Source organism: Melospiza georgiana, chromosome 11 (genome assembly GCF_028018845.1).
Source record: "Melospiza georgiana isolate bMelGeo1 chromosome 11, bMelGeo1.pri, whole genome shotgun sequence".
NCBI lineage: Eukaryota > Metazoa > Chordata > Aves > Passeriformes > Passerellidae > Melospiza > Melospiza georgiana.
Genome location: NC_080440.1, coordinates 16723275 through 16741251, shown reverse-complemented (window position 1 = coordinate 16741251; position 17977 = coordinate 16723275). Strand labels below are relative to the sequence as shown.

Sequence of the window (17977 nt, the reverse complement as noted above, 5' to 3'; positions counted from 1 at the left end):
CCACACCAGGAGGGGGCTGTACCTGCTGCTGCTTCAAGGGGTTGATCTTAAATAACACTTAAACATGGAAGCTGTTCCCTCACTACACACAAGGTCCTTTGGGTTGGCCCCCATTTTGCCCATTCACACAAAGGTGGGACGTGAGGGCTCTTGTCTCTTGTGAAGGTTTGGAGCAGCCTGAGGATAGCAATGACCACATGTGGGGGGATAGTATGTAAGAAAATAAAGCTAGTGCAGAAGGTAATCTCACACCTGAGGAGCTGCAGCTGCACTAATCACCAAAGATTGGGAACAGGTCACAGCTGTGTCCAGTAAGAAGAGGAGTGCTACAAAAGAGTGGCTTAGCTGGGTGAGGAGAGAGTTGGAGTTTGTTGGCTGTGCTGTGAAGGAGTCAGTGCTGCAAGGAGATTCCCATGAGAAATCACTAAGAAGGTGTGGAACTTTTGCAATAAGATGACAACAACCATACAGCTGTACTGTTTTAATGTCAGGTATTAATCTTTAATTCCACATCACAGCAGTCGAGTGAATGGGGAAGGGAAAGGAACCCAAAACAAACGGCAGATATTTACATCTAAAATTCACACCACTTATTTGTTGGTTCTGGAAACATGCTATCACAATATATACAATGAAGTACCTTTAGGACACTTGTACAAATTAATTTTTTCCTTTTGAATTTGATTTCCATTATAGATAAGATAGCTGTTTTCATTTTATTTTAAACATGAATACACAAAAGAGAAGTGGTTAGAGGTTTTTGCCTTTTTTTTTTTTTTAAATAAGCACAGAATGCCAGAGGTTAAAAACACATTTACAGGGCAGAATACCAGTCAGACATCACAATCTATACATTTTTTGCTCAATTTCCTGTACAAATACACAGCATTCAAATGGGGGTATTTACAAAGAAGCATGACCAGAGGAAATTTTAAATATCACATAATTTGTTTCCCAAAGGCTCTTGCTCTCTCCAGCCTCCCCAGTTTTGGCTGATACTCCACAGAAGGGATATGCAATATCCCTTACCTAAAAAAGGGTAAATAAGCTAAAAACCAAACAGAGGAAAATACGAAAAAGGATCTGAGTCTTGCATACAGCAATAAAACCAATCCAACAATTGGAAAAAAAAGTAGGATTCAGAGAAATTGTTTGAATTGCTTTTCTTCTACCACTGTAGCTCCGTCTCAATTTTGTTTCAAATGGGGCCAGCAGGTACACTGATGATGGAGAGATTTATAGCAGAATTCCACCAATTTTCTCAGGAATGCACATGCTATTTTCTTATGCAAAGAAAACCCAATGAAGGCAAGTACACTGAGGTTGAATTAGAGTTAGGTATAGAAAGTCAAGGTCCTGTTCAAAACATCCTCTTGCTGTGTTTTATACAAGGAATCTTCAAATCCTGTTGGGCAAGTGCAACAACTGCTGTTGCTTCCACCTACTCCAGGACTGAGCTTGATGTTGGAGTTGTACTATGCTAAAAGACACCTCACCCTACAGAGAAATAGTAGTTCCAGGCAATGTTAGTTCCAAGATTCACAAAATCTCAATTAATAGTCTTTCTATCTTCTGCTCCCTTTAAGGCAAACACTGAAAAGGGAGACAGAATACTTGGTAGATATCAGAACAATAACAGAAATTTAACTCCAGAGAGGCTTAAATTTGGTAAATTCAGCAATTTATTCCACCATTCTTTATGTGGACCTGCCATAAATTAGGTATTTGTACACATCACCTGATTGATCTTCAAACTCTTGCAAATATATAGGGAAGCCAGACTCCCCAGTTGGACTCACTGCTGTTGTACCAGGTCTCTAATCAGAGCAGGATGATGCATTTTCAGAGACTGATTAGAGATCTGGTGGGCAGGTTTTCCAGCTGCCTGGGACTCAGTCCCATGGTAATTGCATTCTTGGTTCTGCAAAGTTTTATTTGCAAGACCTGCTGGTTTTTCACATTAAGGAAGCTCGGTAAGTCACTACATTTACTACTTTTAGTCTTGCTGCCAGGAAAAAAAAAGAGGCTGGGGCAAGGGAGATGGAAGTAAAACTTAGTTCTTTGAAGAAATTCACTGGAAGAGTCTCAGTGGGATTGGAGGATAGCATATATGAAAACATTTCACCCTTTTCTAAGGAATTACCTTGACTTACCTTTACTGAAAACATCAGTTGTTTTCCTGCATTTGTTCTATACCAGAGATCAGCTTGGTTTGTTAACATTGAGGACTATCCTAGCATTGGAAAACTCTCCTTCCTGCTAAAGATGAAACATCCACTATGGGCCAGATTTTATTATCATTGTTTAAATTGTGAAGGATATAATGATTACAAGCAGCCTGTGTTAGTAACAAAATAGAGGAAGCAAGAGAGATTTTGTTCCAGCCAAATAGGCCATTTAAGAAACAAATCTATAACTTAGTAGTTTTGCATGGGCTAGAGCTTGAGAAAGAAAACAAACAAATCCTCTTAAAGTCCCCTTCATACAACTGCTGAGTCCAGACTTGATACAGCCAGACCATCTTTAGCCAGTTCAGAAACCATGTACTCTGCCCAGTCACTGTATTTAGAGGTAGTGCTAAAGGTGACCTGTAAAAGATTTATAATAATCCTTTTTTGCTTCTTTATGCTGTTTTTAGCAGGAGAAACTGAGTCATTAGGCAAGAATTCAAGATGTAAGTTGGGTGCTGTTCCTGTTTCTGGCACTAATTTATATGGTGGAGGTCTTACTTGAATGTGCTTCAGATTTTTCAGTGGTAGGAAAGAGGGAGGGCTGTTTCCATCCTACGAGTGTGCTTTGCAGTCTGCAGCTGAAAGGGTTATAAGGCAGGCTAAAATGTGTGTGGGTATGGCAAGGGAAAGGAAGGTGGCTTGTTTGTCTAAAAACATTAAATATTTGATACTATTTTGACTGAAAAATTCTTGATAAGTATGAAAACAGGAATAAAAGGCTTCTTAGAACCATGATCTTTTCTATGTAAAGAACAATTTTACCCACTGATATTTTTTTCCTGAACTGTGCAAGTACTGATTAAAAGGCATATTTTGGGTTCATAGGCCTGAACTGTCTTCAGCTCTGCACAGTTCTGGTTTGTGTGGTGTGGCTTGGTTCCCCCACAATGTTCTTCAGTCCTTTCTAGAGCTTATTATTAAAAAATATGGGATGGGGAAAGGGTGTATTGCTGCCTGAGGAGAAGAGGAAAAAGAAATCAACCTTCCAGAAGAGAGGAGCAGCAGCTCTTACTACACATTCTAAAGAAGCAAAAGAGGAAACAAACACTTGTTCTTTACAGGTTGCCTTTAAGGTCCCTGACTCTGGGTGTACACTTGATACCAGGCATTGCTCAAGTCTTGGTGTTTTCTGTCTGCTCTGAGAGACGGGAGATTCTTTCTGCACACCAGCTGCAGTGAGTTGTTGGGAGGGACTGAGGATATTGAGTTAACAGGAATGAATCTCAGCTCCTGGGTGATGGAAGTTGGTGAGAATTATGATGTTCAGCCCTGAGGCAAGGATTGTTGGATATGATGCATTTAAGCCACCTTTTCTTTACTGGCTGGGTCAGCAACCAGCTTGTGGCATAAGAAACTCAATTTGGTTGGTTTTGTTTTAATCTGGAATAGAAATGCTGGTGTCAACAGCCTGCCCAAAGCTGGGCATGGGAAAGGCCTACAATGAGGTTGTAGCTCCAGTAGCCACCAACCTCCTCTCATTCTGTAGCACAGATGAATAACACGATTCCCATGAGAAAGCAGGTTGGCTTAGCCAGTGAAAGCAAAATTTAAGAAATGAAACAGTACATAAAAAACAAAGGAGGCAGAGTTTGTTGGAAATGATATCTTGGAGATCAGTGCATCAGCACTGCTTTAGATTGCCTCAGCACCTATGAACGAATGCAGGGAGATCACTGCACAGATATGTACAATCCTGCTCTCAAAAGAGCCAATTTCTTCTTAGAATTGCCATCTTTCCACTGCCTGCAGCTCATGCACCTTCCAGCCTGACAGTTCATAGAATCCCTGATTTCAGCAATGAGCTTTCAATTCTGTACAGCAAAGAAATGTGTCCCTAGTGCAACTGCTTCTACTCATGTGCGTCTCAGAACTGGGAGGAAAGCAGGTTCAAAATCAACTTGCCACATTCCCCCCGTTTTCCCCTCCACTTAAAATTGTATTTTTCAGCTTCTGCAAGTCTCTATGGCTCATATGCCGTGTGATGTGGTTAAGAAACTGCAGAAGGAATAAACTGTCCACTGCACAGAAAGTTAAAAAACATAACGGAAAGGCGTAAAAAGAAATTAAAAAGGAAAGCAGCAACCTGCCATGCTGGCCCAATCGCTTTTGTGGGCTTCAGACACAACCTTGCGGCAGTAGAAAATCGGTTTGCTGTTCTCCGAGTCCCGCTCGCTCTCTGTCGTAGCCAGACCTGGAATGCCAATGCCAGCTGCGTGCCAGGAGCTGTCCCTACTGCTCGCTGATGCCATGCTCCCACGCCACCCTGGCCTGCTCTTCCTTTCCAGCACTCACCGGTTGGGACACCTTACGATGCAACGGGCGGTGTTTGTCATCATCTTCAATCATCATCCCCTCCTCGTTCTCCATGTTTGGCAGCCGGGAGTGGTAAGGTTTGGGGGGTAAAGCAGGAGGGTCCATGGTGTCCTGAGGAATGACTCCAGTTGGAGCAGAGTGGCTTCGGCATGGCTGGGATTTGAGCGACTCCAGGACATCAGGCTCAGAGAGACTGTACCTGACAGGGAGGTAGGGTGTCTCTAGATCTTCGTCAGTGTTCCAGGCCTGGCTGGGCACGGAATCCATGGTGTCTGTGCGAGGAGGTGGTTCAGAAGAATGTCCAAAATTGCTCTCGCTCAAGGAAGAGACACCACTGCTGGCACTGCCCGATAAAGTGGAGTTACTGCCATCTAGCCCAGACTGCGGACTGGTGGGCGATGCAGGGATAGGATGAAGAGGAGACTGTTTGGAGAGAAACAAAACCAGGTTAAAATTGACAAAGGAGGCAATGCTGCATCTTGTGTGTTGATCCCCATTTCAGCTTTTGACAGCGTTGTTAACAACGGTGCAGTTCCATTTATGTTCAGAATGTCAAGGATTATTGGTTTACATGCATGGAAGTACCACTTGTGGGCAGACAAGTGCACTCAACAACACCAGAGCTGTTAGAGAAACAGCAGCTGAGGTGATGATCAGGGTGCTGAAATCACAGCATATGGTGCAAAAAAGGAAAAGGGAAGGACCTACAACCCGTGAGTTATTTCTGTAGCATTCAGCTGTGGAATAGGTTAAGAACTTTCAGTGGGTTTTCTCATGTGCAAGTTACTAGCATGTTATAAAAAGTGTTTCTGCATTCTTAAGCTGTTTGGTGGGAGCAGAGAAGGGGAGGATCCCTTTCAGAAGCCCACTGTGCTCCTGCATCCCTCTGCTCTCCTGCCATTACCTTGCGCAACGTTCGTGCGGGCAGTGCCGGAGGAGCATCACTGAGCTGGTGGTGGAAGGCATCAAAGTGCAGTGAGTAGTGGCCTGGAACGAGACAAGGGTCAGAAATGCAGACTGGTGCTGTTTCATTGCAGCCACAGAACTGGGTTTAGCTCTGTAATGCCAGGTAACAGCTCCAAATGCTGCTCAGGCCAGCCTAGGGATGCCTGTCTGATGGATACTGCGGAGTGCATCTGTCACACACAGGCTGCTAAGGAGAAATTCAGTGCAGAGAGAGATGTTTCACTGCTCCATTATTGAGAATCTCATGGCAAGGCAACAGGCTCTTAAACAATGAACCTTTTAAGTTTTATTCTGTAAGCCTAAATTATTGCTAAAGTTGGTCATTGGTAAGAAGCCACACCAAGCTTTGGCACTCTCACACTTAATTCTAGTCCCACAGTACACCCAAGTCCACATTGCTTAAGGACTGCAAGAACTTGAAGATTTGGAAAAAAAGCAAACCTGAAAACCTAGCAGACCAGTAAAGACTATGGAGTTTTTGTTTCTACAGGGGTGGAGGGAAAAGGCTCCAGTCAGCTTTTAGGTGGTCTGGCTTTGTGTGTGTGCGAGCTGCAGGCACTTGCAGCAGGCCATGGGCACTCCTTACCATGGGGCAGGCTTCGGGGAGGCACTGGTGGCGCCAGGACGCTCCCAGCGTGGGCAGACAGGAATGGCAGCGCCTCCCGGCTCCCGCTGTCCAGGCTCCAGCTACTGGGTGCTGCTGGCACAGCTGAAGGATTGAAACAGATGGAACTTGGGTAACAGGACAGGGAATTTGGGGGGCCAGCACTGGCTTTCCAGTGTGCTCTTCAGTAGCAGAGAGACAGAGTCCAGGGACTCAGTGAATGGCAGGACTGTAAGCACAGATAGGCTACAGAGTGTTAAGTTTAGAGATGCTTTGTTAAGGAAGTGAGAGTTAGGTGATTGCAGGGTTAGTCTGACCAGCTCCCCTCCATCCCTGGGCTCATTTCTAACAAATCTGAAGAGCAGTAGGACTCTGGGAGGATTTTTGCCAATCAGTGTGGAGGTAAAAATGAAATCTCACCAAAGGAATCCCACCTGAATCTCAGGTGTGAGCTCTCCTGGTTTGTGGGGAGTGGTGACAAGGGAACATGGCAAAACCCTGTGGAAACACAGGATGGCCTGTGGCTGCACTGCAGGCTCAGTGAAGACTGAATAAAGGACATGAAGGAAATTACACCTCAATCTGTTTCAATCTGTTGCAAAAGAAATTACTTCAAAGCTTCAATTTATTAAGCTACAGAGTTGATCAAGAGCTTTGATGACAAAATATTTAAAGACAACAGTTTGGCCTCCTTGTATTATAAAGTCTCTTGAAGAGATCAAATCTCTGAATCAGGAAGTATAGAGAGATCAATGCTTGCTGCATTTAACAGAGACTGAATATGAACTTCATGGACTTGGTTTGTCATAGAAATAAAAGCTGCTTCTTGACATGAACATGAACCTTTTTCAAGATCTTGAGAATTCTGTCAACCTTGAACATTATTAAAATGCAGCTTCCTTCCAAACATGACTTGATTTATTCTGAGAAGAGACATACAACAGTTGTATGTTTGTTTAAAAACAAATAAGCAACTGCAATTTCTTCAGAAAAAAAGTAATTAATTGAGCCTGTCAAAGAAAATTGAGCTAAAAATAGCTTTTTCCATCTTCAGTTTGCAAAATGGAAGCCTGGAGAAATAAACATGGAGTTTGACATCTGAAGAGGATTTCTCCTTAATTAAAATGCCTGCAGCCATTCTTGGTGCATTTCTTTCTAAAATGACTTTGAAAGGTTTCTTTTTTTTTTTTTTTCCTCCCTAGTTCATGAGTTAGCATGAGCAGGGGCTCCCCAAGGCCTAAAATTCCCTAAAGTAAAAAAGATCACAAAGTGACAGCTTCATAAGACAGAACAAACCCCATAAAAATATAAAAGTACATGTTTTTTTTTTTTTAAAGAGAGACTCTCAGCCTGAGAACCTGAGAAAGGCTTATGAAGAAGAATCTGACAGAGAGCAGGTTCAAACCAGGGCCTGCCTCTCTGTATAAGTGATGTGGCTCCAGATGGATTTTCCCTGTACACATGCCAGAGTGTGGGATCTCAGCACCTCAGGACTGATGTGCAGAGTCACCGAGACCACCCTTGGGGGGCTCGGGAGTCCTGGAATGTTGCCAGAAGTGTCTGGTGGCTGGACTTTGATCCTGCACAGGAGATGACACCTGTATGAGGATGGGAGGATTTCACTGGGGTGAATGGTGAAGGGATAAGTTAATTAGAGTGTAAGACACAGGGTTTAGGATTTCTGTACAGGGGGATCTAAAGAAGTAAGATGGAGGAATTGGGGCGTCTCCTGTCCTTCTTCTTCTTCTTCTTAGCCTCCATCTTCTGTGGTGATGTTGGCACTTTGGGATTGGTTATTACTAAAGGTGCACTGGTCAATAAGGGTAGAAGGTATTGGGGAAAATTGATAAATATTGTATACATAATTTTGAGTATAAAGATAGGTGACCGCCCCGGGGGCTCTCAGTGTGCTCATGGCTGGCTGCTGTGCAGACCTCTGTCGGGCTGAGAGAAAATCTTTTAGATAAATAACTAATAAACACTGAAGAACAAGGAAAAACCTGAAGCCTCTTCTCGTCCTTTGGAGCGCGGGCTGCCCAAGGCCACCCCGAGCCTTTCCAGGCCATAAAACAGCCGAGAAACCGAACACCAGTGCTCTGATTTGCACTACTGCAATCGGTGTCAGTGAGCTAAAACAGAGGGACAAGATGCAACAGCAGTGCCAGCCTTGCTCATCTCTCCTGCCATATCCCATCCCCAAATGAAAAGGAGAGAAAACTTGATTTCCTTGGCCTGTAAAACTATTGCTGTGCTTGTTGTTTTGGGGCTTTTTTAAACACTGAGATGCAGAACGAGAATGTGAAGAAGAACACATGGTACCCCAGTGAAAAATCCATTTATGCTTTCTCAGTGTTCCCTCATTCACAGCCTTTTGAGTATTGAGGAGTGCAGGAAGAAGGTGAGATGATGAGTGGCTGCTGCCCAGTAAAACCAGTGTTTTAGCCAAACTGCTTCAGGGAAGAACCCAAGCAGGGAGCTCCCAGTGCTGTGACTTAGCCCAGGTCTCTCTCTGTGACTGTTCAGTGGCCAAGTTTCATTAGTGGGGAGGCTGCATCTGAACCATTCTGCTCTGGGTGACTGATGTCACCACTGTCACTGGGAATTACAACCAGGACTTGTGACACGGCCAGCAGGGGGTGCCCTGACAAAATCCAGGGCAGATGGCAGCCCAACTCCATGGAATGCTGAGGGCTCAGGCCTGCCAGCAGCACCTGTGACTGCACTGTGCCACCAGCCAGGCACAAGAGCTGGGATTCCTGCCTCACCATCCCCACTGAACATCACCTGTGTCTTCTGTGGCTTCTTGGGGATTCTGTCTTTGATCTCCTGGCACTGAATACCACACTCCTGCATAATATCACCCACAGATACAAATTCAAGTATTTTTTCCTAGACAGACAATAAATATTTATCTACTTTCCTTTTTCAGATCTTTCTCCTGTCCAGTACAAAGATCTCACCATCTCTGTCATCTGTTTGGTTCAAACTTACATGGCTAAGATAGAGCTCACTCCCATCTGAACTCTTTTGTCATCACTCATTATTGTCATCAAGTCATCATTCTGCCATTTATTCAGAACTGGTTTTGGTTTCAATCTGGACCACTCATGTTGAAGTGGGGGATTCTGACTTCTTAGAAATTCTAAAATAAAATTAGTTTTTTTTTTTTTTAAGGTACAGTTTAGTTCTGGCACAGTTACTGAAACAAAAAGACAGATAAAAATCTGAGTGTGCAGTGTAGATCAGACTAGATAGTTGCAGTGGTCTTTCCTGGCCTTAAAAATCTTTTAGGATACCATTTTCCCCAGCCATACATGACTGCTGCTTGCTTAGACAGCCTTCTTGTCTCAGATTCTGATTCAGGAATTTTGCCCTCTTCTGCTTTTTGAGAATTCTGCCTTTCAGATAATTTTTGACCCCATTATTTTGTTCATGGCACCTCCTTCACAAGCTGCTTCTTTTCTCTTACACTACACAAATTCATTCTCCTCTTTTAGTTTTTTCCCCCCTGCAAGGACTCTGCCTGTTTTTATTCAAAAGAATAAGTTAAAAAGCACATATTGCTAACGATATATAAATATAAAACTACCTCAAAGAGAGATTACAAGGAATGTTTGTATTTTGAGCAATACTTTTGTATTAAAAACCAGTATAACTCATAAGTCAAAAATACAGTCCCAATCTAGGGCTGTTCTTAGATAACTTCTCATTTGCTGCTTTGCAAGTTTGCTTGACAAAGGCTGCAGGGATTGTTTCAATACCAAAATGCTAAACTCAGAAAGCTTTCTGAAATAAGGAGGTCTGTGCCACCCCACCCTACTGTGAAGACTCTGAAATGATGGTAGGTTGGCAGAAGGCCCAGTTAATTAAACTGTTAATTAGAAAAGTGTGAGAGAAATGCACTCCGCCAGGAAATGTAGAAGCCCGTTTGTTACTTGCTGTAGCATGACCAGAGGAGTAATTGTTAGCTAGCAAGCATGCATGCTGCAGAGGGAAGGAGGAGTACCTTTCTCAGCCACTGACAGGTTGGGGTCACTGCAAGGTTTGCACGGTCCAATCATCTGCTGGATCAAGGCGCGCTGGAAGTTTGGAGGCTAAGACAGAAGAAAGTTAGCAAAGAAGAGTTAAAAAAGTTACAGACCAGCTGGGGCAACATAGGGACTTTCTGTTCCTTTTTTTTAAGCAAAGAAGTTCTTGAACTAAAGATTCCCTAGGAACCTTAAGGTGTGCCTACATTGGCAGGTACTGCAGTGCAGAGTGAGTGGATCTCCAGGGTGTAACAGTGCTGAGGGCCCACAATTCCTGCTCTCAGGAGGAGTTATTTCAGACTAGCTCTAGCCTGGCCTTGTGCCCATTTAGCAGCTAGAATACATTGTTTTCCCTCTGAAGCTTATCTTTGGCTTTGTTTGATCGTTGACTTTGCATGCTTTGAGACAGCTCTCCAATACAAATGTGATAAGCGGGCAGGATGGGGAGATGCCTTTCAAAAGTGCAGGCCAGGGTGAGATTTAAATGCTTACATGTAGGCACACTTTTCATTTTGTCCAGGGAAATTAGGGCACAGATTTTTTTAAACCCATGTATCAGAATATTATTTCAACCTCTCGTGGTTTCTGATACCTCTTGAAATCATAAAGTTATTTAGAATAAACTTGGAGGCTGGACTGTAGGATGGATGGCGATGGTTCTGAACAAATACAGAAAATGGTGTGACAACTTGGGCTCACAGCATAAAGTTGGGAAATGTGTCCATTTTCACAGGATGCATCTGCCCTTTAGTAGTCACTACAGTTTGTATCACTCAGCTGCCACAGTGAGTGCCTCCAGGGGTGGCCTAATAGGGAAAGTTCTGCTTCACCTCTGAGAATGATCCTAAATTGCTGTGCTTCCCAAAAATAAAAAAGAAAGCTTTAAGGTGGTCAAAGCCAGCAAAACTACAGCCACAGTTTGAGGTGGTTGAAGTGACAAACAGAAACGAGAGCTGCTACCTGTCCGTTTTCCATGATGGCTGCGGGGTACATGGCGCTGCTCGGTCGGTCCCGGTGCGCTGGCAGCAGCATCATCATCTCCCGGGAGTGGCGGGTACTTATCTGGTAGAGAGGGAGAGCCTGTAAACAAGTGAGAAAAATCACGTACACAGGACAAACAACAGCCATGTCTCTGCATGCCCAGGGATCTCAGTCCTCCTGTGCGCTTGGCTCGGACACACGAGCTCACAGGACTCAAGGAAACACGGTGCCCAGCCCACTAAGCAGCTGGCTGTTGGTGGCATAGCACGAGGATGGAGTAAGAACTGACTTCTTGTATACAAATAAGGACATACCACGTAGGGTGTGTAAGGTGTGTGTGTGCCTAGTTGTTTGTTGCAAAGTGCTTCCTTTCAAACTTAAAAAAATGTGGGCATCTGTGTGCAATCAGCTGTGCCTAATGCTCCTTTGCCCCATAAAGTATTGTAGAGTTACAGAAATGCCATAAAATTGTTCAAGACTGAATGTGGGAGAAAGGGATAAAAGCTTGAGATACACCATTCAGTTAAAGCATAAATCTGTGGGAAAATACTTTATTCCTTGGTTCTGGATAGAGGTAAGTGTTGCCATTTAACGTGTGCTATCTTGGTCAGCTTCCTCTTGTTAAAGCAAACCAACCCCAATAATAAATAGCATATGTTATAAATGCAAGAGGCACTTTGCTTACAATGCTGCTGTAATGATGATTACTACTGTGTTGCTGTAGTGAGCCCTTTGGTGACGCCAGACATTTACCAATGCTTAGAGTTTGGTAGTAGGAATAATAAGTTTGATTTGTCTATTAGTTATCTGTATAGTTGTCATTTCAGATAGTGGGGTATTTAATGTAACAGCTTCCTGGCAGGTGGAATTACTTGGGACTCACGTCCTTCAAGATGAGTGCCACATAACAATACACCTTCTGATGTGCAACAGCTGACAGTGGGTTTGCCAGAATGATTCTCATTAGTGACTTGCTAAAGTCTGACACTACTGACACACGCCACCCTTGGGATGCACAGTATTAGGCAGGATTGATGTTGTGAAGCTGCTGAAGTGAGCTGTAATTTGCACTGATTGTTTGATTGCGTCACAAACACGCACTGAACAGACGGCAGCACACAGCGCATTACAGAGCCATGCTGGCTTTTGGGGAATACATGCCCCCTCTGGCAAACTTCCACAACCACACACATTACCTGGACAGCACTCCAACATATGAGCAAAGGCATTGGTGCTGGCTGATGCAGCTTTTACCCCAGCAAAAGCAAACATGCAGTTTTGGGGACTAATATTCAGCACACAGTGGAAGGAACAATGTGTCCAGCAGAATGCAGGATAAAGTCCTACAATTGCAAGATTTCCATGGGGGGGGCAGATGCCAGATCAATCTACACCCCCACTCTGACATGAACAGTAGCAGAGTATCTGCATTCTAGTCCCGAACTCATTTTCTCCCCAGACATAGAACAGAAACATAATTAGACAACATTCTTTGCTTTATGTACAACATTAGCTTGGAGAACACAGTGTTAACGCTTTGTGCTGAGTCTTTTCCTCACAGGTCACAGATAGTCCTGTTCTGCAGGACAAATGTTAAGATGCTGAACTTTTAGGTGTGCCCAGAACTACAGCACAGCACAACCTACACTGCAGACTTTCTCCTTTTTATTTATCTTGTCATCCTTGCTCTTTTATATCAAAGACCAAACCACCTCTACCTGCTCTCAGTTTATATGGGATTACAGTGTCAAAAGACACTGGACTGCAGGACCTAAAAAATCCCACATGTGCTGGCAGAGTGTAGTTTACAAAACTGGTACCCTACATTTATCATTAACTATAGCTATAAAAATGGTAACAGATTATGCCAAGTCCAGTCTGCAAACAAAATTTAAGTATTGCTGCTTTGGACAGATAGCACAATAACCGCAGCTTCTGGCTGGCAAAACTTAAACAGCAAAGTCAAAAAAGCTTCTAAAGCTTCCAGAGCAGACAGTGGCCATAATAAAATGCTGCAGCATGTGCCAGGGATTAGTCCTTTTAGCATGTAGCTTGGTGCACTTGATGTGTGCAGCACTGTAGGTACTTTCTAATGAGAAAGGAAAACCTGTGCTAAAGCCAGAGATAGTTTTGCTTTTGAAATTATATTAATCCACTTGTGACAAGTAGTAATTTTAAGGAATAAACTGAACATTAATGTAAACTCCGAAGTCATTGAATCTCTTCTGATTCATCGTTTTTATTATAGTTATAAAAAGTTTTCTCCTGCACCAAATCCTAATTTTTTTGATTTAAAAAGGAAGTTTTATATAAGTACATATATTCTAGCAAAGTGCTGAGTAAGACAGCAGGACTCAATTTCTACATGTTAACAAGGGACATTGTTGAGGAAGGACTAGGGATGCCTTTAGAGGCCACTCAAGTGTCATGTGGGAATTGCCTTTGGAGTGCATTGGAGGAGGACTAATTGTATTTTAAATTAAATTACTGATAAACCCTAACTCACTCCTAGCTCTTTCCAGGCCTTTTTGAGGTAGTTTCTTGCTTTCTGATCCCTGGTTGTGTAATCTTTTAACTGCAGTAAAGTTCAGCAGTGCCTCATGAGCCCCCTCAAATGAAGTCAAACCGAACTGAATTTCTGATTGACCTTTTACACAACAACAGTGGTGCTTCCCTGACAGGGAAGAAACTACTCAAGGGTCAAGCCAGGTGAAAACTGAGAGATACATACTGGTAATAATGAGTAACTACTACTGTCTGTTGTTAGCACAGAATTAGAAAATTCTTGCAGTATTCTGAGTTCAGTTCTAAGACTTCTGTAACTGTGATAAAATCAAATAATTGATCAACTTTCCTGATGATTATCCTTTAAAAATTCTTTAATAGCTTAGTTACTTTCTTTGGACAAGCCAAAGAATCACCTGTGTTGCTATTTTAAAAATCCTTAAAAGGGTAATTTTTTGGAAGTGGAGAACAATTTGAATTCCTGGATTCTTAATACAAAAGATCGTGGCTTCCTTTGGTCACTGATGGAACTAATTTGTTTTAAAGATATCCATCTCCTCAGGAAAGGACTCTGCAGTAAAACAGAGAAGGTGGTCTAAGTACCTGCATTATCATTTGAATAAATGAGAGAAGCATTTAAAAATCAGGCTAAACCCTAGAAATCCTACCCAACCATGCTCAGGTTAAAGCCACAGGTGGCAAAGATGTTAAGCTGATAAATTTAGGTGGCCATTACGATGAATTGTTGGCCTTTGTCCACTTCCCATCTGAGCAGTGTTCAGCTGCAGCATCGTGACTCTCGTAGCTTTGGTGGCAGTCTCAGCAGAAAGGCCAGGGGTTGGATGGGTCATGGAGACTGAGCTATGCTCTCACCTCTAGAGGTGGTCCCTCCAGGACAGAGATGAGGCACATGGGGGGGGGCAGCGTGGGGGAACTTGCACAGCTGCCGCCCATGCTGTATCTGCTCTGTGGGGAAATAGAGGGCTTCAGCCTCCAGGGGTGTCAATCCAGCACCTTTCACCAGCGCTAAATTAAAAAGAATATAAATAAATACCAAAAAAAAAAGGAAAAAAAAAAAAAAAAAAAAAGGATAGAGGTGCATTGGCAGAGCTGCATGTCATGTCTGTGAAGTACCTTGCTCCAGCCAGTAATACTGGTCTCATTTTCACAAGCATCAAATTCACCCAGTTAAAAAACAAAACAAAAGGAAGAATCACCAAGGAGAAGAACACAGCTGCATTACCATAGTGGAATTTAAGCGTAAAGGCTTTTTCTCATTAGGAAGAGCTCCATTTCCAACAGCAGTATTGTAATAACCAGGACAGTGACTGGCACACCGGGAAACACAGATTGCATCTGAGACCTTACTAGAAGTCAAATCCCATGAGTGGGTAATGTCTGAATGCTGTGCTCACCTGATTTAGAAGTGAACAGAACAGCAGAGAAGAAACATTGTATCACAGGCTAGATAAATACTTTCCAGACTCATTACTTCTCTTACTGTTTCCCACTGGAAATCTGTCTGGGTCCCATCCCTGGGAGGTGCTGTTGGCTCACCCAGCAGCCCAGAGCCTTTGGAGCATTCATCACGTTGGTTTCTAAGCAACAGTGAATAATACCGTAAAGAGGGAAGCTGGTGATGCTTTGCAGTCATCAGGCTCAGGAAGACTGTCACAGACTGTCACAGCCTGTCACTGTGAGCCTGTCACTGTGAGCCTGTCACTGGACTTCCAAAGTGGAAAACAGCGTGAAACAGTACAGCACCAAGGCCTTCAGATCCCCCCAAAGATTCACATGCCAGCTGAGGCACATCCACTTAGGGACCTCTTCCTGACATGATAGCCCTCTCCTCAGTTCCATCTTCCCTCTCCTGTTATTCCAGTTTCACCAGGTGACTGTTTGTCATGATTTTCCTTCCAGCCCTTGGTAATTAGTGCAGCTATTTGCCTTTATTTCAAGATGTTCACTTCTCACCTTTCTACTCCCTCTGATCTGATCCCTCAATTAAATCACCTTGCTGCATCTGTGTCATAACAACAGCCAGTCACTTAGGATTTTACTGGCAGATGGAGCAAAAAAAGCCCCAAGACTGCTTGAGAGAAAGGGCTCTTCTCCATATTCCCTCTCCATTAGGAGACACAGAATTCCCCTGTATGGGAAAAGGGGTAAGATTTAAATATCAGCCTTTATCTCTGACTATATCCTGGACACCTTCTTCAGATGCCTGTGAAAAGAGGTGTAGAACCTGCAACTGAGAATCCAAAATGAGAGGAAAAAACCAAAAACCTTGAAGAGAAGTTGAGAAAGTCAGGAGATCACACAGAGTGGTTTTGCTTCAGCTGGGGAAGAAAATAATTAGCAATATCAAGACCAGCTACTGTAACACAAAGGCAATATGAGTACCCCCAGAGTCTGCTTTTATATTTTTCCTTTCTTCAAGAATTTCCCAGCAGGGAAGCCCTTCTTTATCTCCATTATTTAAAATTCCTATCTTTCAACATTCATCCTATACATCAACTTCAGTATACACATGTTTCTGCTAAACTGCCTCAAGTCCTTTTTTTGTCATAATAAGCTTGTAAAATTATTTCTTTGCCTTTGTCTTCATGATCTCTCTTTTAAGTACTATACTGAGGACTATTCTTGTTTTCCTCCAGACTGCCTGCCACAATTTTGTGGTGGAACAATGGAAATCATTATGAAATTCAACCGCCTGAAACCAGCTCGTATTAGAAATACATTTGATATATGGATGAAAAAAGCTTAAATGGGGAATTAAACCATTTGTAAAGAAAAAGTATTGAAGAGATATTTACATGTCCAAAAGAGAAAGAGTGTTACATGTCAATGTAGGTGGTGTTTCACCTGTGAGTCAGGTTCCCAGCTTTAGGGAACACCTGCAGGTGCCCCCCAGCAGGGCCTGTCCATGCTTACCTCGAGCACTGGAAGGGGCAGAGTTAATCATCTGCGATGGGGCCGAGTGAGTGGAGCTCAGGCTGGAGGTGGAAGGACTAGCCTGGGATGAGGATAAAACAGAGACATTGGTGACTGAGCCTTGGTACCTGGGCTTAGGATGAACAAGTGCAGGAGGCAGAGAAACCATCAAGAGAGACCAGAGCACATCAGTGCCTTAGGGATTTACCTGTCTCAGATGGGCCAGGGCAGCCTCTGCCCAGCTTCAGTGCAGGCCACTGCTAACCTGCACTCAGGACTATGGGACTTGTTCCACCTCCCCAAACCAAGAGCAGCACTAACTGCTCACGTTCAACAGGGCAGCTAAACAAAATGGGACAAAAATCTCACTTTCTGAAAGCAGCAGGGTGACCTTGGACTGCAGTCACTGTACAAACATAGGAGATTTCTTCCTGAAGTTAATCTAGTGAGTTACTGTCATATTTCTTCAACAATTTTAGATTCTACCTATCCAGTTCTTTGAAAAAAAAATAGATCCAAGCACGTGCACAGGTAAAGTGTACTGCTCCTAAGCAAAACCCTCAGGAATGTGTTCTGTGCTGTTCCCAGCCATTGCTCCTGGCTGTGCTGGAGCTGTACCTGCATGTGGTACATATCCTCAGCAGTCTCCCCCACAGAGCTGTCTGTCAGGATAACCAGGTTTCCTGTTTCACTGGAGGTGTGTGACGACAGAGAGGATGAGGAGTGTCGGACTGAACCAAGCATGTTCAGTGGGCTGGAAGAAAACAGACAGTGCAAGGGAATAATTATTTTTTAAACCTCTTTGGGAAGCCTGATTTTTTTCCAAACTAGTAAGTACCTGCAGTTACCTGCTTTAGGTCACCTCTAGATGTCAAACACTTTTGAAAAGGCCAAATAAGCTCAAACAAATCCATAGATGTGGGTAAATATGAAAGAGGTGACAAGAAGATTACAGACAAAACAGAATAGTATGTAGGATGTTGAATTTCAGAACCCCAACCCAGCATAATGTCACCTTATGACCTTGGGTGCATATTTGTTTTGTTTATAACAGAACATACTGAAACCACTCACATTTTTAATGCTAAGATGAGTGGGAGCAGCTTAAAAAAACATTCCAAAGGAACCCAAGCACAAGACACACAGGTCAAAATCCAGTTTTCCTTATTGCATGCATTGGGCCTCAGCATTACAGTTGAAGGCAATTTTGAAGCTGACAGTAAATTAGTACAGCCCAGCTGGTGTGCAGGCTGTACCCTGATCTCCCTCAGGGAATGAACTTTTCTTTGCCACTCTGAACCACACACACAAATACACTGTACACTACAGCATTTCCCTAGATTGTCCTAAAAATGCTTTTTTGAAGTGGGGTATTTTGAGGAAAAAAAGTTATCACCCAGATACTGCTTATCAAC

At 43.2% G+C, this 17977-nt stretch overlaps 1 protein-coding gene across 1 annotated transcript in view; it reads right to left on the bottom strand.

Annotated features, from left to right (window-relative positions):
* Nucleotides 1–474: 474 nt before the first annotated feature.
* The window catches only part of DOCK3 (dedicator of cytokinesis 3), a 188187-nt gene continuing 170684 nt past the window's right edge, over nt 475–17977 (bottom strand). The window contains 8 exon segments of the mRNA XM_058032100.1: nt 475–4967; nt 5449–5531; nt 10121–10208; nt 11103–11195; nt 11197–11222; nt 14502–14654; nt 16563–16644; nt 17181–17316. Coding sequence (XP_057888083.1) covers nt 4461–4967; nt 5449–5531; nt 10121–10208; nt 11103–11195; nt 11197–11222; nt 14502–14654; nt 16563–16644; nt 17181–17316 — 1168 coding nt within the window. The 3' untranslated portion in view covers nt 475–4460.